General features: G+C 36.5%; 1 protein-coding gene across 5 annotated transcripts in view; it reads left to right on the top strand.

Moving 5' to 3' along the window:
- Positions 1 to 16763, top strand: part of LOC124164929 (probable helicase with zinc finger domain) — a 55870-nt gene that overhangs the window by 12120 nt on the left and 26987 nt on the right. For 2 of the 5 annotated variants that reach the window (XM_046542161.1, XM_046542162.1), the window contains exons 3-13: positions 2309 to 2571; positions 3269 to 3735; positions 4818 to 5069; positions 5947 to 6208; positions 6928 to 7233; positions 9172 to 9371; positions 10381 to 10550; positions 11805 to 11952; positions 13518 to 13722; positions 14309 to 14439; positions 15916 to 15960. In XM_046542161.1, the coding sequence (XP_046398117.1) occupies positions 2309 to 2571; positions 3269 to 3735; positions 4818 to 5069; positions 5947 to 6208; positions 6928 to 7233; positions 9172 to 9371; positions 10381 to 10550; positions 11805 to 11952; positions 13518 to 13722; positions 14309 to 14439; positions 15916 to 15960 (2449 nt within the window). The remainder of the gene's footprint in view (positions 1 to 2308; positions 2572 to 3268; positions 3736 to 4817; positions 5070 to 5946; positions 6209 to 6927; positions 7234 to 9171; positions 9372 to 10380; positions 10551 to 11804; positions 11953 to 13517; positions 13723 to 14308; positions 14440 to 15915; positions 15961 to 16763) is intronic. The other 3 variants (XM_046542164.1, XM_046542166.1, XM_046542165.1) reach the window with 3 other exon arrangements.

Below are 16763 nucleotides of genomic sequence, written 5' to 3'. Positions count from 1 at the left end.
TTACAACGGAGGAATTAACAAAGCATGACACAAACGTCCATGTCCTGGATAGGGACCACCTACCCAGGCGGGATTTGAACCCCCTACCTACGGTTTGGTAAGCGAGGACTTTACCCCACAGCCACCGAGGCCAGCTGAATTGTAACATGCCAAAAACATGCAAAATAGGCCCCAAGTTAAGAGCTACTTCATATTTAAATTCATTAAAGTAGGTAAATATATCAGAAAATATAACTTAATAATTCTGTACTAAGCGGCAACCTCCTAAAATTTCAATTTTATCTAACGTGTGTTTTGACCCGATGAGGGGACCCAGGTAGCCCTCCCCACAGATCTTAGTTGTCAAATTCCATTCTGAATTATATCAGGGAATGGAGCCGTGCAACTCACTGAATATATTTTTTCTCTCAAAATGGAATGCCGACGGGTTTTCTCTGATCGTAAATGGTGGGCTAAGTTGAGGATAGTCGGCCAGTTCACTTAGCACCATCCAGTCTCATATCAGTGTGACCCACTTGTGGGTCACCCTGAACTTCCTGTCACAGAACTTAGATTACCATGTACAGAATAGACTTACCATGGTTTATGCCTCTAACTTCTCATTTTGAAAAATGGCAGCAGCCACAAAATGAGAAAAAATAGATAAATTGCTGTTGTACCAGGAAGAAGGTAGCAGAGAAGAAAGTGCCAAAGGGAATATATTAACCCTTATAGTGCCAGCAGGCCGATCCATCGGCCTGGGGGGTATGTGCGAAGAGTGCCAAGGGTCAATCTATCTGTTGGTTTTTTTTTGCATTCACGACTGTTATTTTTTCTGCTTCATCTAGGTTTGGTAACTGTTTTTAGTATCTGTCATGCTTTAACATACCCATTCATTTTGGGGGCAAATAAAAAAAATAGTATCTGAAAATGGATATCACACCTGGTGTAAATTTTTAAGTGCAAATCTACAAATTCGCACAAAAAAGCCCTGACATTCTTCAGCATAATAATAATAATAATAATAATAAGGTTTATTATCTGTGGGCAAAATACATTTGCTGGAGTCGTCAAAAAGTACAATTACATACAAATGATCAAGTCAGTTACATCACAAAACAAAGTATACAACTTGTTGTAATGAGTTGCAATTACAAAAAACAAAAGTACAACAAGAAGGTCATTTTGGTTAAGAACAGTATACAAAGATAAATCTTAAAAGACACAGTTCATATATTCTCTTACATCATAGTTAGTTCATATATTCTTTTACATCATACCGGGAAAAATAGGCTGGCACTTGAAAAGGTTAAGAACTGGAACCCAGAATCTTACAATTGACGTGGTGAAACCCAAAAATTATATACATATGAACACCACCTGTATAAGTTTCAATTCTCTGACCTTCCTTAATCATTTTCATTTGGAATTACAATACTGGCAACTTGAGAGAGTAGATCTTCACTCAAGGTCCCTTCACAATTTTCATTCATCATTGACTTTAGAATCCCAGAGCAAGCACAAAACTTATGCAGCTGGGATGGGCAAATAGTAGAAGCTGGGATTTATTTTATTTTCCTTTGGGTTGGAAATGTAGTTATTCTCAATGGACAATTCTCTATCATGAGGATAATTCTTAATAAAGGTGACCACATTCAGAGAGCTGTTGGATCTCAAAATGTATCGTTTAATGAGTCATTCATTACTCGAGGCAACAATGATGACATGATGGAAACAAACTGTTCCCATGACAGTGGGCCGTTACTTGCATGCCATAGGTGGTCCTTATTTTAGTTCCAAGCAATAACCATTTTTTGCTGAATCTGCAACGTTATCCAAATTTTATCCCAAATTCTGAGGTACGGAATCACCACATAGAGATGGAGCTGGACCCATTGAAAGTAGGGTAATTTGAAGAGTCAATGGTGGCACCATGTCTCCTCCCTCCAGCTAGAAAAATTCTTGATATGAGGCACTTTGTTACATTTTCATTTTGCATTTCACATGTTGAGGATGCTAACAATAATTTTACCTTCAACTTTCCAACCAAAAATAGACAAGGTTTACTACAGGCATTGTGCAAGTGTATTGAAAGTAAGGTAATTTGGAGAGTCAATGGTGACACCATGTCAACTCCTCCCGGCTAGAATAACCCCTGACATGAGGCCCTGTGTTACATTAGCATTTCGTGTGTTAAGGATGCTATTTTACACTGTAATTTCTAACTAAATCAGACAAGGTTTACGACAGGAATTGTAGAAAGCATGTATGCACTGTATGAATTATGCGGTGGAGTCTGTTCTCAATCAATCAATCATCACAATTGCAGGTCAGTTAGATAATAGAGGGAACGACCCGGCCGATAGTGTAGAGCGCATATGTACGAGAGCACGGAGGCGGCTTGTCCACTCCCTCCTGTCTCTGAGGCGCTATGCAGAAGCTGAAGCCGCAGCGCAGGAGTGGCTGGCCTACGGAGGTGGGAGCGGTGAGGATGGGGAGGAAGAGGGCGAAGCTGGGAAAGTTCTCGATAGACTGAGAGCGATGCTGGGAACCACAACGATTGCTCCCAAAGGGGCAGTTGCTCCATCAAAGGTGAGTTAGATTTTTACGAAGCGTGTGGGACAAATCCTTAATTTTATGGAATCTAAGGGGTTCTCATATCTATTGAATCCTTCTCATGAATTAAATTCTTTCAGAAAACAGGACTTTTCAAAAGCCTCATTCAATGAAAAGCAAATAAAAGAGAAGTTAATTGAAGAATAATTTCTTTTTCTTCTATATAACCTCATATCCCAATATCTACCCTAGGTATGTCCAAAACCGTTGGGCACATTTTAAATGGTATTTGCTGTATAATGAAATAAATTATTCTTCTATTGCTTCCACTATACTGTAGAGACCACTTATAACGCACCCCCCCTTACTGCGGTTTTGGATATACCACAGGCCTCACCTTGTCCCCCTAAGTCATAACATTATGATCTTGATTGCTACCAGTGGTTAACTTTTTTAATTTATTCAGACTTACCAGCCAATACCATACCTCCACGTGATGAATCTGGTCAGTTATGTAATCTAATGTCATCAAGTCCCCAATAATAATTCCATCCTGTATTTTCATCGTTAAGTAAAAGGCTTTATTATTATTGTAGCAATTATCAAACATTATTATTATAGCCAGGATATTCAACTTGTAATAAATTATGAGGTAGTTTAAGTTGTTAGCATTGATGAGACTATCCTAGTGAACAAAGTTTCAATAATAGTTTCTTTTATTATTGTTTGATAGGTCAAAGCATCTGCGGCTGCCAGTGCTGCGTGGAATCGAACAACCCGAAACCAACATCCCCAGCGTTTCGCCGCCCCAGTAGTTTTAACCTCTGGTGCTCGAAGGACTCCCCCGACAGAGGGAGTCAACCGTGTCAACATGAATCCGAACAGTAACAGTGGTGACGGGAACAGTGTGTCTCAACCGACAGTGAATGGTTTTCACAGGGATGGGGACGATGGTAGTGGGGGTGAGGAGGATCAGGAGAGTGGACAGAATTGTGAACGGCACAAAAGTGGTGGTGGTGGAGGCAGTGTGGGCGACCAGAACGAAAGACGGTCCTATGGCTGCCCATACTGTCGAATGTCCTTCGAGGACCAGCCGGCGTTGGCGAGGCACTGCCGAGGGGAGGCGCACCAGAGGGCAGTGGCCTCGGACGAAGGTCAAGAATGGCAGTATCGTCCTCCGCCTCGAGGAATATCGCTCAGGTCGGAATTCCTTTTCCACTCAGTCATTCCAGATGTGTTATACTGTGCAGAGAAAAATTACATCAAGAAATTTTAACCTCAGATAGCTGATGCATTAGGAAACATAAATTACTGATCATGTTTAGTTTGAAAACGCACCATTTTTAAACTACAGAAACTTTGAACCAAGCGCTCAGCAACTTTTCCCTATTGCCAGATATCTTGGCTACATCGGGATCTCCGGCAGGCTAAGCATTCGAAGCCATGAGTTGTCCAGAGCGGATGGCAACAGGACAAACTAGCGGCCAATCGCAGTGCTTGGCTGAAAGTTTCCGTGGTTTAAAAGGGCTTTTTTGACCAAAGCATTATTAGTAATTTTGGTTCCTACTGATCTACTCTCCATCTATCCAGGGTTAAAATTTCGTGACAATTTTTCTCCACACTGTATATTCAGTGGAGCCCTATGACAACTAGCCATTCCTTTTGGGAAATGCTGGATTCAATTAAATTTTTCTCAGTGTTTTATTACTTCATTGGGTGCCTTATTCAGGGAATGTAAGTTTGGAGGCCTGGTAAAAGTAAAGATTGTTGAAATTTCTGCCATAATTATAAATTACTTAACTTCCCAGCCAAACATTTACCCATTCAGTCACACATTTTTTTCTCCATGTTGATGTAAATTTTTTTTGCTATTTAATATTAATTCTGGTCTATGAACACTTGTGCCTGAAATGCTTGGCTATTTTTGGCTTAATCAATTTTATGGTCGCTGTCCATAGTAATGAACAGTTAGAGACATTGGTAGGTTAAAGTTCTCTAAAAGACATGTCCAATTCAAGAGACAATATGACTGAAAGAGTTAATGCTACAGTTTAAATTTCCTGTATAGTTCTCTTTTTTTTCTAAACAAGGAGGGCAACAGATTATGATGGTGCTATTATGTACTTTAGGGCCTTGATAAATATGGAAATATTTTGTTCAGTTTGTGGTAGTTAAAAAATTTGTGTGATTTTCAATAAGGTTCCATCTTATACCATTATTCTGTGAACTAGACAGTGACATAATTTTATTGATGAAAATAACTTTTTCTTTTAATATTGCAGTGATAATGTTAGTGCGAGTGGAATACCTGAGACTGGCCAAGCCAGTGGACATTCGTTGTGTGCTGCATTTGCAGCTAGTGGTCACTGTCGTCTTGGTGAACGTTGTTCAGAGGCTCATGGGGAGGGGGAGCTGGCGGAATGGCTCCAGAGGGCTCAGTTCAGGAGACAAAGGTTGAGAGAGGCGAGGGAAGCAGGGTTGCTTCCTGGGCAACCATTTGCTGAAGCCCTGCTCGAAAGATGGGTGCACGATCGGTGAGTGTAATGAGCTCCTAATTTTAGGTCCTCATTTTATTTTTGTCATACCCAGGATAAACCTTTATCTCACATTATGTGAGAGACCAAGAATCTTGAACTATGCAGTATCAAGAGGTTTTGAAAGCTTGCATACATGTGGGATTTCTGTCACTTTATTTCAAATATGTTCTGCTATCTTTATTGTGAAATAAGATATGCTGGAGAAGATGTTTGAATTATTTTAATATGTTGATTGTGGAGCATGGCTTTTGTTTTAAGTGGTGTAATATTATTTTCATGTGTTAAAATGGATTGAAAATCAAAAGCTATTAAATGCATGGGATGCCATTTTTAAAGCAGTTGAGAAAATAATTCAGCATTTTTGGGTTTTACACTATTTTAAAATTGGCTGTCAAAGTGTTTAAATTACTCCTGTTATGTAAAAATTGCTCATTATTTTATTTTGATTGAACTTAAGATCAAAAATACAACGAGCTATTATCTAATAAGCATTAAGATTTAAGCATCTCCATCTGCAGCTTGTGATATACATTGCTAAAAATGACTGATTTCTCTGTCTTCTATTGTGCCTCATTTTTCTTTCAAGGGAATTTGAGGCGGTCTCATATTGGCACATTCTGTGTACACTGTTTCTTTATTTGTTGTCATTTCTGCTTCTGTATGATTCTAGTCTATATAATATTGTTCGAATCTCTAGTATCATTCGAAAGAGCTGTATTTTTATTGTTTTTAGGTTAATTCTGCTGGTTTGTGTGTCTACAGTGTCTCATCTGTCAAATTAACTTCTTAAATTACCATAATGTGTCTATTTCTGGTATTATTTTGTAGTATCCTTAAAAAACTTTGTAAAATCTTTCCCTGATTGGTCTTCCAGGTCTGTAATGTCAGAATGGGTTGAAGGACTGACCCTTGAATGCACACCTGACTTGAATCTTACGGTAGCTCGTAAGCCAGGTCGTGCTCAGTGGATGTTCCGCCTGACAATCTCTCCAGGAGCTGGTGGTGCGACTCCTGCACGACTCGAAACCGTTGCTCTCTTACAAGATGCATGTCGACCCCACTTCTGCATCGTGAGAGTGGCTATCATCTGTCATCAGCAGTCACAAGGAGACTCAGGTGCTGGAGGAGATGAGCAGGTAAGCTCGCTTCTAATACAGCAGTTCAGAAAAATCAAGCATCTCTAAACTAAATTCTAACTTAAGGCATGTGCCGAGGGCAAAACTCTCGTATCTTCTCGATTCTATACCTAAAATTAAGAGATTTCTTGATATTTTGTGGCCTGTCTTAATGAAATCATCACAAAAATGTAAAGGATTTGATATTGCTTCACTTCGTTGCACTATATCGCAGAGCCCAGAAAAACTAACTCCATTGTGACTGAGATCTCAAGCGATATCGAGACAATTTCAATTATATTAATCTCAACATCAAGCGACAGTTGAGTAGTAATTTTTCTTGCTTGAATTTTGAAATGTTGAGATTTGCACAGCTGTAGTTTGTTTATATTTCTTTATCTTGGAGAATGAAAGAATAAACTTTGTAAGGTTGACAAATTTATTTTTAAAAGTCCGAACCGGGATTCGTAACAAGGGTATATCTTCAGGTGCATCCATCATGCATGCTTTTCTTTAAATATCAAGTCTTGTGCATCAGGAAGTAATCTATCCGTCAGGAAAGAGTGTCCTCAGTTATATTTCTTTTTTATTTCTCTGGTTCTTTAGTCTTCGATCATATGTATGAAAGGTGTGTGTGATTTTACTATCAATTATTTGCTTTGACTTCTCATTGATTAAAGATCATGATATGTTGTATGCCATGTCTAAGATATACTTCTTATTTTCCAAAACCCTTTCAGAATGGCTTCAAAGAATTGAGAGAAGAATGGGAGCCCGACAATGATCAGGAGTTTTCTCCCCCTCGTACCGACACACGAGCAGCCGCTGCATCGGAAGTTGCAGAGGTGATCGTTGAGTTTTCCAGCGAAGTGTATGGCACGTTCAGGCAGGCCGTCGTCTTTGGTGCAGGCCCATCGCTCCCTGCCTTGGTTCGTCATCTCTCGGTGGACGTCGTGCCTGCATCGGAGGATGGTGTGGGTGAGGAGGAGGTGGGAGGCGAGAAGGAAGAAGGAACGACCCTCGAAGAAGAAGAGGAGGAAGAGAAGGTAAGCAGTGCATTTCATTTCCAAAAATTTTATTCATTATCTTTATGACTACAGTTCTATCATCTGTTTTAATTTCTAAGCAAACCTTTACATGAAAGAAACAAAGGGCTTGTTTGTTGGAAAAATTGACTATGAATTCAAAATTAGCTCTACACGAAAAATTACCTTCACAGCTTTTTGGTGTTCATAGAAAAATAAACATGGACACCATCTATTATTCCTCTTAAGAACTAATGGCAAACTGCTGGACTCACTGTATTGAAATTGAGGGGATGACAAGCCAAGGGGTACAGTGATATTTTTTTCTAAGCAGAGTTAGGTACAGAAATTGATGGAGGAAATATACAAAAACTTGGTGGCCAATGGATAGGAGAGAGTCTCTGTTCTGAGCTGAAATCGAGTGGAAAATCAAATGCACTAAAAGATACAGTGGAACCTCGTTAAAGCGAGTACGGGCTATAGCGACACCCCTGCTATTACGAGAGATAGCCGATGCACCGTCAATGGACCCTATAATAGGGGGGTTAAAAAATTCGTTTTTACGAGACCCTTTCGGTGTTGGCTCTCGCCATAGCGAGGGTTTCACCGCCGGAAGACTTTCATCAAGACTCCTTATTATCTGTAATTGCTAGCGATCTGTTAGAAATGAAGTTAATGGAGTGCTCAGTCTCAAATTTATGTGGTAAACTGCCGTTCGATAAATATAATGATGACGAAACAATGCTTTGCATGATTTTTATTCAGTGCGGCGCTCATAAATTGTTTGAATAGTTAGTCGTTATTTGAGTAAGGAAATTTAGTGATGCAAAAAACATCGCCTTTCGCCTGGATTTATGCTTACGTTTATCGGATAGATGTTTATCTGTCGCCGCACCACTCCTGTTCCTGTATATCTGTTCACAACAGGTATATTGGCTATTATTTGCTCTACCTCAGGTAAAGCGACAATTCGTTATAGCGAGTGTTTATTAGTGGACCGTGGGGTGTCGTTATATCGAGGTTGCACTGTACGTGGTTGATCTCGTTTGTTTTCTTTACCTAATTTCTGTACCAAACTCTGTTTAGGAAATAAAATCACTGGTACCCCTTGGCTTCTCACCCCCTCAATCGAGTAGAGTAGTTTCTTTCTTTCCATGGTTCCTTTTCCAGAGTGAACTTCTCCATTCCATTTTTTGTAAATGATACTTTTCATTTATAGATGTCTTCTTCTTCCATGATTCATGTTTATCAGGTCATGATGTGTCATCTGAAGTGCAGCTTTCTGTCACTGATAGATGACTTTCAAAATTTGTCTAACAAATGAAGTCAATTATTTCTTGTTCTCTGATTGTAGTTGAGGAGAATGGTTTGGGGGTTTTTGGTTATGTGCTGTGGAGCATTTTTATTTTATAACAAAATTTTAGAGGACTTCTTTTGACTCTACCTGTTGTCAAGAAAAATTCGGGGAAATTATTATGAGATGCTACATGGATTAATAATGAGTAAATGTTATGTAGATATTGATTAAAGAAATCTGTCAAATTTTTTTGTTATTTGTGGTAAGTTATTGTTGCAAGTGCTTAGGGGATGATTCTGACACTTTTATCATGTTTACCTATGATTACCAAGAATATAAGCAGTCTTAACTTTAAGTTTTTTTTTTATAAATACAATTCATTATGGAGAATTTCTTAGCGTAATGATGTTGGACCTGGAGGACTTAACTTATTTATAAATAAATGAATGTATGCATTGTATGAGTATTGCTACCTTAGGCATAGGAAGTAAGAATAGGTAAGGCAGTGAAAAGAACCAATATGATAAGTGTAAATTTGTAAGTTTGAAAGAAGAAGTATTTTATGTTTTAGCAATTGTTCTATATAAATGAAACATCATGAATTTCTTCTTATTATTGGACATGTTTTAATTAAGAACTCTTCTTTTCCTGCTTAATTTAAGGTGTCAGTTCAGTTGTCAATGTGGGCTCCACGCTGGGATGCTTTGAATTCGGATATCATAGAATTCATGCCCAAGGCACCTCATGCACCATCGGACAGAGACAAAGACCTCCTTGCTACATATCCCACCCCACAACCAGGTTCCTTCACTCTCTCCAGGAATGTCATTCAAGGAGCTCCACTGTCACCAGATAATTACAGGTTTGTATTTTTCCTATTATTGCTTCCTTTTTCGATAGGGTAGTTTCCTTCATTAAAAAAACGAAAGGCATTTATTGCAATTCGTTACCCACCATTAGTGTATTCACAATATACAAATTATTTGATTTTAGAAATCCCAGTTTAGACGAACGTTTATGGTCAACTTTAACCTCATTTGAAAAGGCCTGATTGGCTGCCATGCGATGCCACTCCACGTGACGTCACAGGGACCTAGATGCTATACGAGTAGTCAGGAGTTTTACATCGTCTAAAATTACCAATGCATGCATGAGACACAAAGCTCGGTGAAACATCTCTTAAAAATCACCCTTTAATAATGCCTATGGTTGAAAAGTTTCCATCGTTTGATAGGGTATTAATAATCCTTAAGCCAAGCGCTTTTGATTGTGTGCCCTGTAAATTTTCTCAGTTTGGGTTATTTTCATTGGAATATCAATATTTGCTCCGAACCCACACCTTGCCCTTACTTGGCCCATGCTTAAATCCCTCCATATTTTTACCATACCATGCGTGTACTTGCTTTCTAGTGCTGTGATTATCAGGAAAAGTGTACAAAAATTTAATCTCAATTCTGAAATTCTACATATCACCATGAGCTTTTACTCACCTTTGTGTAACTTACGTTAGAACCAAAAAAATTATAACCAAAAGAAATTGGAATCAGATTTAATTACAAATTACAGGTTTAGAATATGTAAAATATAATTTTGTTTTCAAATCAAAAAGAATTTTTTTTCTAGTAGAAAACTATATTATTCCATCAATAAGTACCTAAATGGCATTTGACCTTGTCTTCTTTTATCTTTTGTGTTTAATCCTTCTTTGTGTGTGATATCTGTATCTCTTGCGTTATAAATGTGGTGTGCCTCACACAATGTTTGTAATTTACTTGCCTGTAGGCGAATAAACCATAATAATAAAAATAATAACAATAATAATTTTCTTTCCCTTGAAAGATGTTTTTAATCTTTTTATTTCATATTCTTAGGACCCGAACACATGAGTTGCTGTGGGTGGAGGAAATGGCTAGGTATGAACTTGCTGCACAATATAATCTTTCATGTCGCCTTCGGTTGGCTTCATGTTATCTTCTGGCTTCCGGATCACCACCATCTACTTCCTCAGGATCCCCTGCGTCAGCACCATCAGCTCCAATAGGTTTGTTTTTATCCTAATGTCCATTAGTCAAGCTTTAGTTGTGTTATTCGTTCTACTAGATGGAACTATTACTGTATATGTCTTAATATAGTCCCCCCTTTCTTTCCAAAAATGCCTGTGGTAAAAGTAAAGGGGGGGGTTATATTCAAACACATTTTTTAAACTTTTCCCGAAATTGAAGCCTCTAAATTAGGGGGGGGACTATATTCAGAGAAAAAAAATGCCAAAAACTGCTATTATGAATGACCAAGTGTGGTCTTAATTAAAATTATCATTAAATTGTATTGTTAGTGGAATATATGGTAATTATTTTAATGTTGTGTGAAAACATTTTAGAATAAGATCGTGGGATGTTAAAGTTTGTTAATATTATTGCCCTTTAAGGGTTTAGGTAGATTTAGAGGATAGGGGTGTAGCTAAATTGGCTACATCACTCGATTTCATTGAGACGTTCTAATCTGTACTTCAGTGTTGTATGGAGGGCATATCTAGTAGTGTATTCCTTGTATGTATCATTTAGAAGGGGTGCTATGCTATGGTCCTCATCATCCTTTCTGCAGCAAGCAGACTAAATGGGTTTCTCTGCAACCTTCCTTACTTCAGTCATTCATTTCCTTATCAATTCAGAGTGGTATTGATAATCTGGGGTGTTGCTATCCTCTTCAGAACAAAATAAACACCCCATCCACTGCCAAATGCTAAGAGTGAAAATTTCCCATCGTTACTGGATTAGCAAACCTCTGGAATCCCAGGTTGCCTTTATTTATCTTCCATGTAAGTTTATTATTGTTATCCTTAGTCCCCTGTGTTACAAACTCAAGATAATTCTTTATTTAGGTAGTCTTGCCACTTATATGCTCTCAAGGGTTATAAATATCCCCTTTAAAGGTGTCCATTTGCAAAAAAAAACTTTTTCCCTAAGATAATTAATTGGTGAAATCAATGGATTGACATGTATGAAAAAGTGTAAAGACTATTTCTTCTGGTTTTTATTTTAATTTATTATATTAAATTCCATTCATCAGGTATTTTTGATTATTCACTGTAATGCTGCTTAGTACTTTCCTCATTTGCAAGTCATGTGTGCTCTTTAATTTGTTAACGTATTTAAAATATCAGAAGTTTTTGTGAAAAAAGGCATGGAGGAATAGATAATAGTGATTTGCTAAATTTTGGTAAGATTTTATTAACTATTGTGATTTATCCATGTCTTGTAATTTGTTGAACACATTTAAATACCGGTTTTGTCAACAGGGAATGCATCTGCCGCCAAGTATGCCCACAACGGAGAGTTATTTGCCCTTCTTCCCCTCGCAAGAGATGTTTCTGAGGACACCTCTGCCGGGAGACTTGTCCTTAACAACTGTACCACCGTGCTTCTTGCACCACCTCTTCCTAAAAAGTATAATAAATATAATTTGACTCTTATAAACTATTTCCCTGATTCCCAAAACATTAAATTACCTGTAGATACTAATATAGGGTTGATTGTTTGTTGCCTGATATTTTACTTTCAAAATGTGCTGTAATGCTAATCATCAATTCGAAGAGTGGGTACACTCCCTCCTTGAGAGTTTTATTCTATGAAGCTTCAGTTGAAAAAATAAATTCGCTGAATTTTTTGGTGAGTGGTAAGTCTGAGAAACTGAAGTCATTACATTTTGTTAGTTTTCTGTGGGAAAATCTTTGAACCGTTAACCATCCCCTCATCTCCATCTTTGGTTTACATAGATTTAGTAGCTAATAATTTGGGTTTGTAGACAAATAATAGTTGTTATGAAGACATAATGCCCAAACATAATCCTGTTCTACCATTTTTTTATTGTATATGATTATATTTGAGGTATGCCGTAGAATTTTGTAAGAAAACTTATCTTCGATGTTATTCTACTCCTGCAATGAAAATTTCTATGAAAGTCAGAGTAAATGATGAAAATAAAAGGAGCTATTTTACTTGAGATCACTGTGTTTATATTAACTGTTTGAATTTGCGTCTACTTATTAGCCTGCTTTAGTGGTAGATAATTCTTCTTAAGTTAGTTAAATACAATTTTGCTGTAATGACATATTCAAGACTGTGCTACTCATCCAGTGTTTGTTGCCTTGATACATGATGTTGTGCATCTTCAATTATTAGTAGAAAATTATCCACATTTTCCTCTTGTCCAAGTCTTCAAGATGTTCGGGATGAATTTGCTATAGATAATTTAATGGTGCATGATTTGAATTGAGATTATCCTTTAATTCATGTTTTCTGCTTTAAACTTTCTGAAATTAGTTTTCCCACAATCTGTGACATTTCTGTAATGGTGAATGTGAAAACCTCTATAAAAATTGGGCTCAAGATTCAGCTATGTATTGATAATTATGCGCAACCAAAATATGTATGCTGTTCCTACAGAAAATATGAAGCACCACTAATTGGTAGAGGCGGTGCAGAATGTTTTCAGCCAAAATTTATTTAAGTAGGTTGTGAAAACTCTGAAAAACAGAAATTACTCATGGAGTTGTATTTTTATGATCGTGAATGTTAAAGAAAATATTAATAGCCAATTTTTCTGCATTTGAGCATGTTATTTCATTATTCACTATTTGAATTTTCCATGAATGCATCAAGGTAATGACTTAGTACAGGCACAAGATTTTTTCTGGTATGTTTTTCTTTCAAAAAGTCACTGCCATCAAAAATGTTTGCATAATTTTATATTTTTTTGAGACCACTGGTATAACCAATAAATATTTATTGGCTAAAATTGAAATGTGTGCATGATTGGTTATTTTTATAGTGTGTATTTTTAAAATTTTCGATATTTTCATTTTACTGTCAAGTAAATTTGTTGGTTCAGTCATAATTAGATTTAAATGATGCGTCTACTAACTTAATATACAAATATCTGAAATAGTCGGGCAATGAGGATTTCTTTACCATGGCTCATTTTGATGAGAGAAATTTTTACTTCTGTACAGAAACCAACAGCAGAGAGGATCTAAAATAACTGAGGCTGAAATGTCTTGTGAGGAATTGAATGGTGAAGATGCAAATGGATCACCACGGAGAACTGTGTATGAAGCCCTCATTGAAGATAAAGGAAGAAATATGGTGTACTTGCGACTTCCAGCAGAGTTAGTTCGGAGACTTAACCTCAAACCTGATACTGAAATGGAAGCTGAGGCAAGTTTTTTTTTATTATTAATGAGGTGCAGAAAATATTTTTTTGGCAACTGTGGCGGCAGGAATAAGACCTCGCCTACCACACCAAAGGCGCATTTTTACTTGTGTCAGCAACTAGTGTTTATTATCCATTATAATGAATTTAAGGCCAGACTTGAATAATTGATTGAGAATACAATGAATGTAGGTGGAATATAGATATTTTACTTCATTGTTCAGAAAATATTTAGGATACATTTAATCTCGTATTTATTTTGATGAATTTTATTGACTTATATCAAAAAATTTTTGAGTTTCATTCAGATTTTTAGTGTTGCCCTCAGAATATTCTTCAAAATTTAATGTTCAGGGAGAAGAAAAATAGTCTGGGTAATTGATTGCTGGATAATCAATATTTGACTTTATTAGAACATGTTACACTATTTCCATTTGTTATCAGTGATATGTTTTTGCTATATCATGAGAAGGACTTTAAAAAAATAAATGGCTATCTTTGAAGTATGCCTGAAAATCAGTGATTACGAAATGGTTAATTTTAGTTCACCATATTAAGTTTTCTAAAAGTTTTCTTCTGTTTTTTTCACAGGTCCAGTTTCAGTTGAACCGTGTACCATACTGTGAATGGCACCAGTCGGTAGATAGAGTCCCTGACCTTCAACTCCTATTCCCTGACACAAATCTGCCCCCCAACATTCCTTGGACGCCACAGAGGTTGGTGTGAGTTAACATTTAATCATGTTGAACTTCTGTAGAAATTTTTTAAAATTTATATTTGTTATATTCTGTAGGAGTATGCATCATTTTTGGGTATGCATGGTTCTGGTCTATAGTTGTATCAGTTTTTTTTTTAAACTTTCATTCAATTTTTGCAATGTATTAAATAATCCTCAGATCTTATGCACTCCTCTCTCAATTTCAAATCAAAGTCAATCTCTTAGTTCTCCCAGAATATGTCGAATAATTCTACATGATGTATGCTTAGAAATGGAATGACCCTCCTACTACTTCCTCCAGGTTGCATATCTGCTACTATATGTATAATATACTTGCCTTGTCAAAATAATGTTGCTAATTATATTATACTTTTGAAAAATGTAGCTTCATTGTTTTGTGCTTAATTTTTAGCTGTTGAATTTTCCGACTTTTAAGTAAGAGGTGGGAAAGGACATGAGGAAAGAAACTGTCCCCTCTACCCCGAATGATAAAAAATCATGCACCCATGGCTTAGTCAGGAGTGAACTCCAACCTAACCAGGGGGGTTCTAAAACTTTGATATAACATAACATCTCATCGGTGTATAGGTGTCAATTGTACTTAAAATGTAGAGGTGCTGTTGAGGGTGATTTTTTTCTGAGGTAGCCTCAGGATTGTTCAAAAAAATTTCGAGGCCCAAAGAATGATATCTAAGATGTAAGACCGAATGATTTTGATGCAGTACTGCATTTAAATAATTGTGTTGCATATTTATGTGATGCTGGATTCACAATTCAAATCAAGCGCTGCTTAGTTATACCATTAATTACTGATATATCGAAGATGCTCCAGTCGGGAGATCTATACCCATTGGCCATAAGGGGCTGTCACCCCCCCCTGCTCTAACTGATACAAACTTATCTTAGGGTTGAATCATGCTGTGAGGGAAGAAAAAAAACCTTTACTTTTGGCTCTATAGGTAATGCTCAAATTTAAATCAAATTACAAATTAGAGGATAGAGCATTCCAATTTTTAGTGGAGAGACCTTCGCAAAAACCAGAATTTGAGGTAGAGTCTAACTTCTCTTATTTTTTTATGTGTTTGTAATGTTTGTTTTTCCCTTTTGAAGACTGATATAACTATGCCAGAAGGAAACATCTCATTTTTTTCTCTCCATAAAAGCATGTAGCAGTAATCATTTTCCTACTGTAACTTTGTGCATGCTTTTACCTTTATGGAGTGTTTGAGGAATGGTGGCTAATTAATTCATTTATACTTTATTTATGATAGTATTTTTTGTTATTGTTTATTTCGTAAAATTGAGCAGTTTTTTGTATGTGAAATGCTTGAGATAGATGAATTTTTTCACCTAGATAAAAATCTCATCTATCAAAAGGGGGTAAATTTGGCTGCATTTGCCTGTTTTAACTTTCTCTGGTGATTTATTTACTCCTAATCATGAGTGCAACATTTGATGTACTACGATTACTTCATTGCAGGCTAGGATGGGAAGGAGAAGAAGTTGGTGGGTGCAGTCTTATTAGGTAGTATGATTTGTACTAAATGAGGTATGGCTACGTAGATTTTTTACAAGATAGCTGACAAAGTGGCAAATATCCTATGCCAGCTTGAAATTTAAAAATCAACGACAACTAATTTCAGTGCATTTGAAAATGAAAGTCCTGTTAACTGTGTTAGATAATTACTTTCCTTCAGTTAAAATTTTATTGAATTTGTATATAAACTTGAATATTTATTAATCCTTTTAAGACCAAACCAACTTACTAACTGATGTTTGTTATTTTTTTTGCATATCATATTTATTTCACAACTAATTAAGAGACATTACGAAAGAAAACCCGAAAAAAAATCTCAATGCCTTTTCAAACTTGTTCCCAAATCGGAACATGCCACAAAATGTTTGCTATTGCTTGAAAAATAAACATACACTTGACCAAAAAAACTATGTTTAACCGTGTAACAAATATTGATCTTTTGAATAAATAAGCATTTGTTACTGGAAAGAGAGTGTAGGGAAACATATCGAATAAACCGCATACTCACTACAGAGGTGTTGAAAAGAACCAATTTTGAAAAGGTATAATTCAATACCAATGTATACACAAGCCATGAGATTCACTTTTAAAAAATACTTTAATGCATTATTTACATGATAAAAGCTATAAAAGTAATCACAGATACGAAATATTTTATATATAATTTTCATGAATTTTTATAAATCTGTTCCCAAATGGGTACGTTGGCCTGTAAACAGTTAATGGGTAGTAGAAAATTTAATTCGACGAAAATTGATCCTCGCTTCTTAGTGAAAGTTTAAAAGGGCTGG

This window comes from Ischnura elegans, chromosome 9 (genome assembly GCF_921293095.1).
Source record: "Ischnura elegans chromosome 9, ioIscEleg1.1, whole genome shotgun sequence".
Lineage (NCBI taxonomy): Eukaryota > Metazoa > Arthropoda > Insecta > Odonata > Coenagrionidae > Ischnura > Ischnura elegans.
The sequence above is the reverse complement of the archived record's forward strand: the minus strand, read 5'-3'. Positions and strand labels throughout refer to the sequence as shown.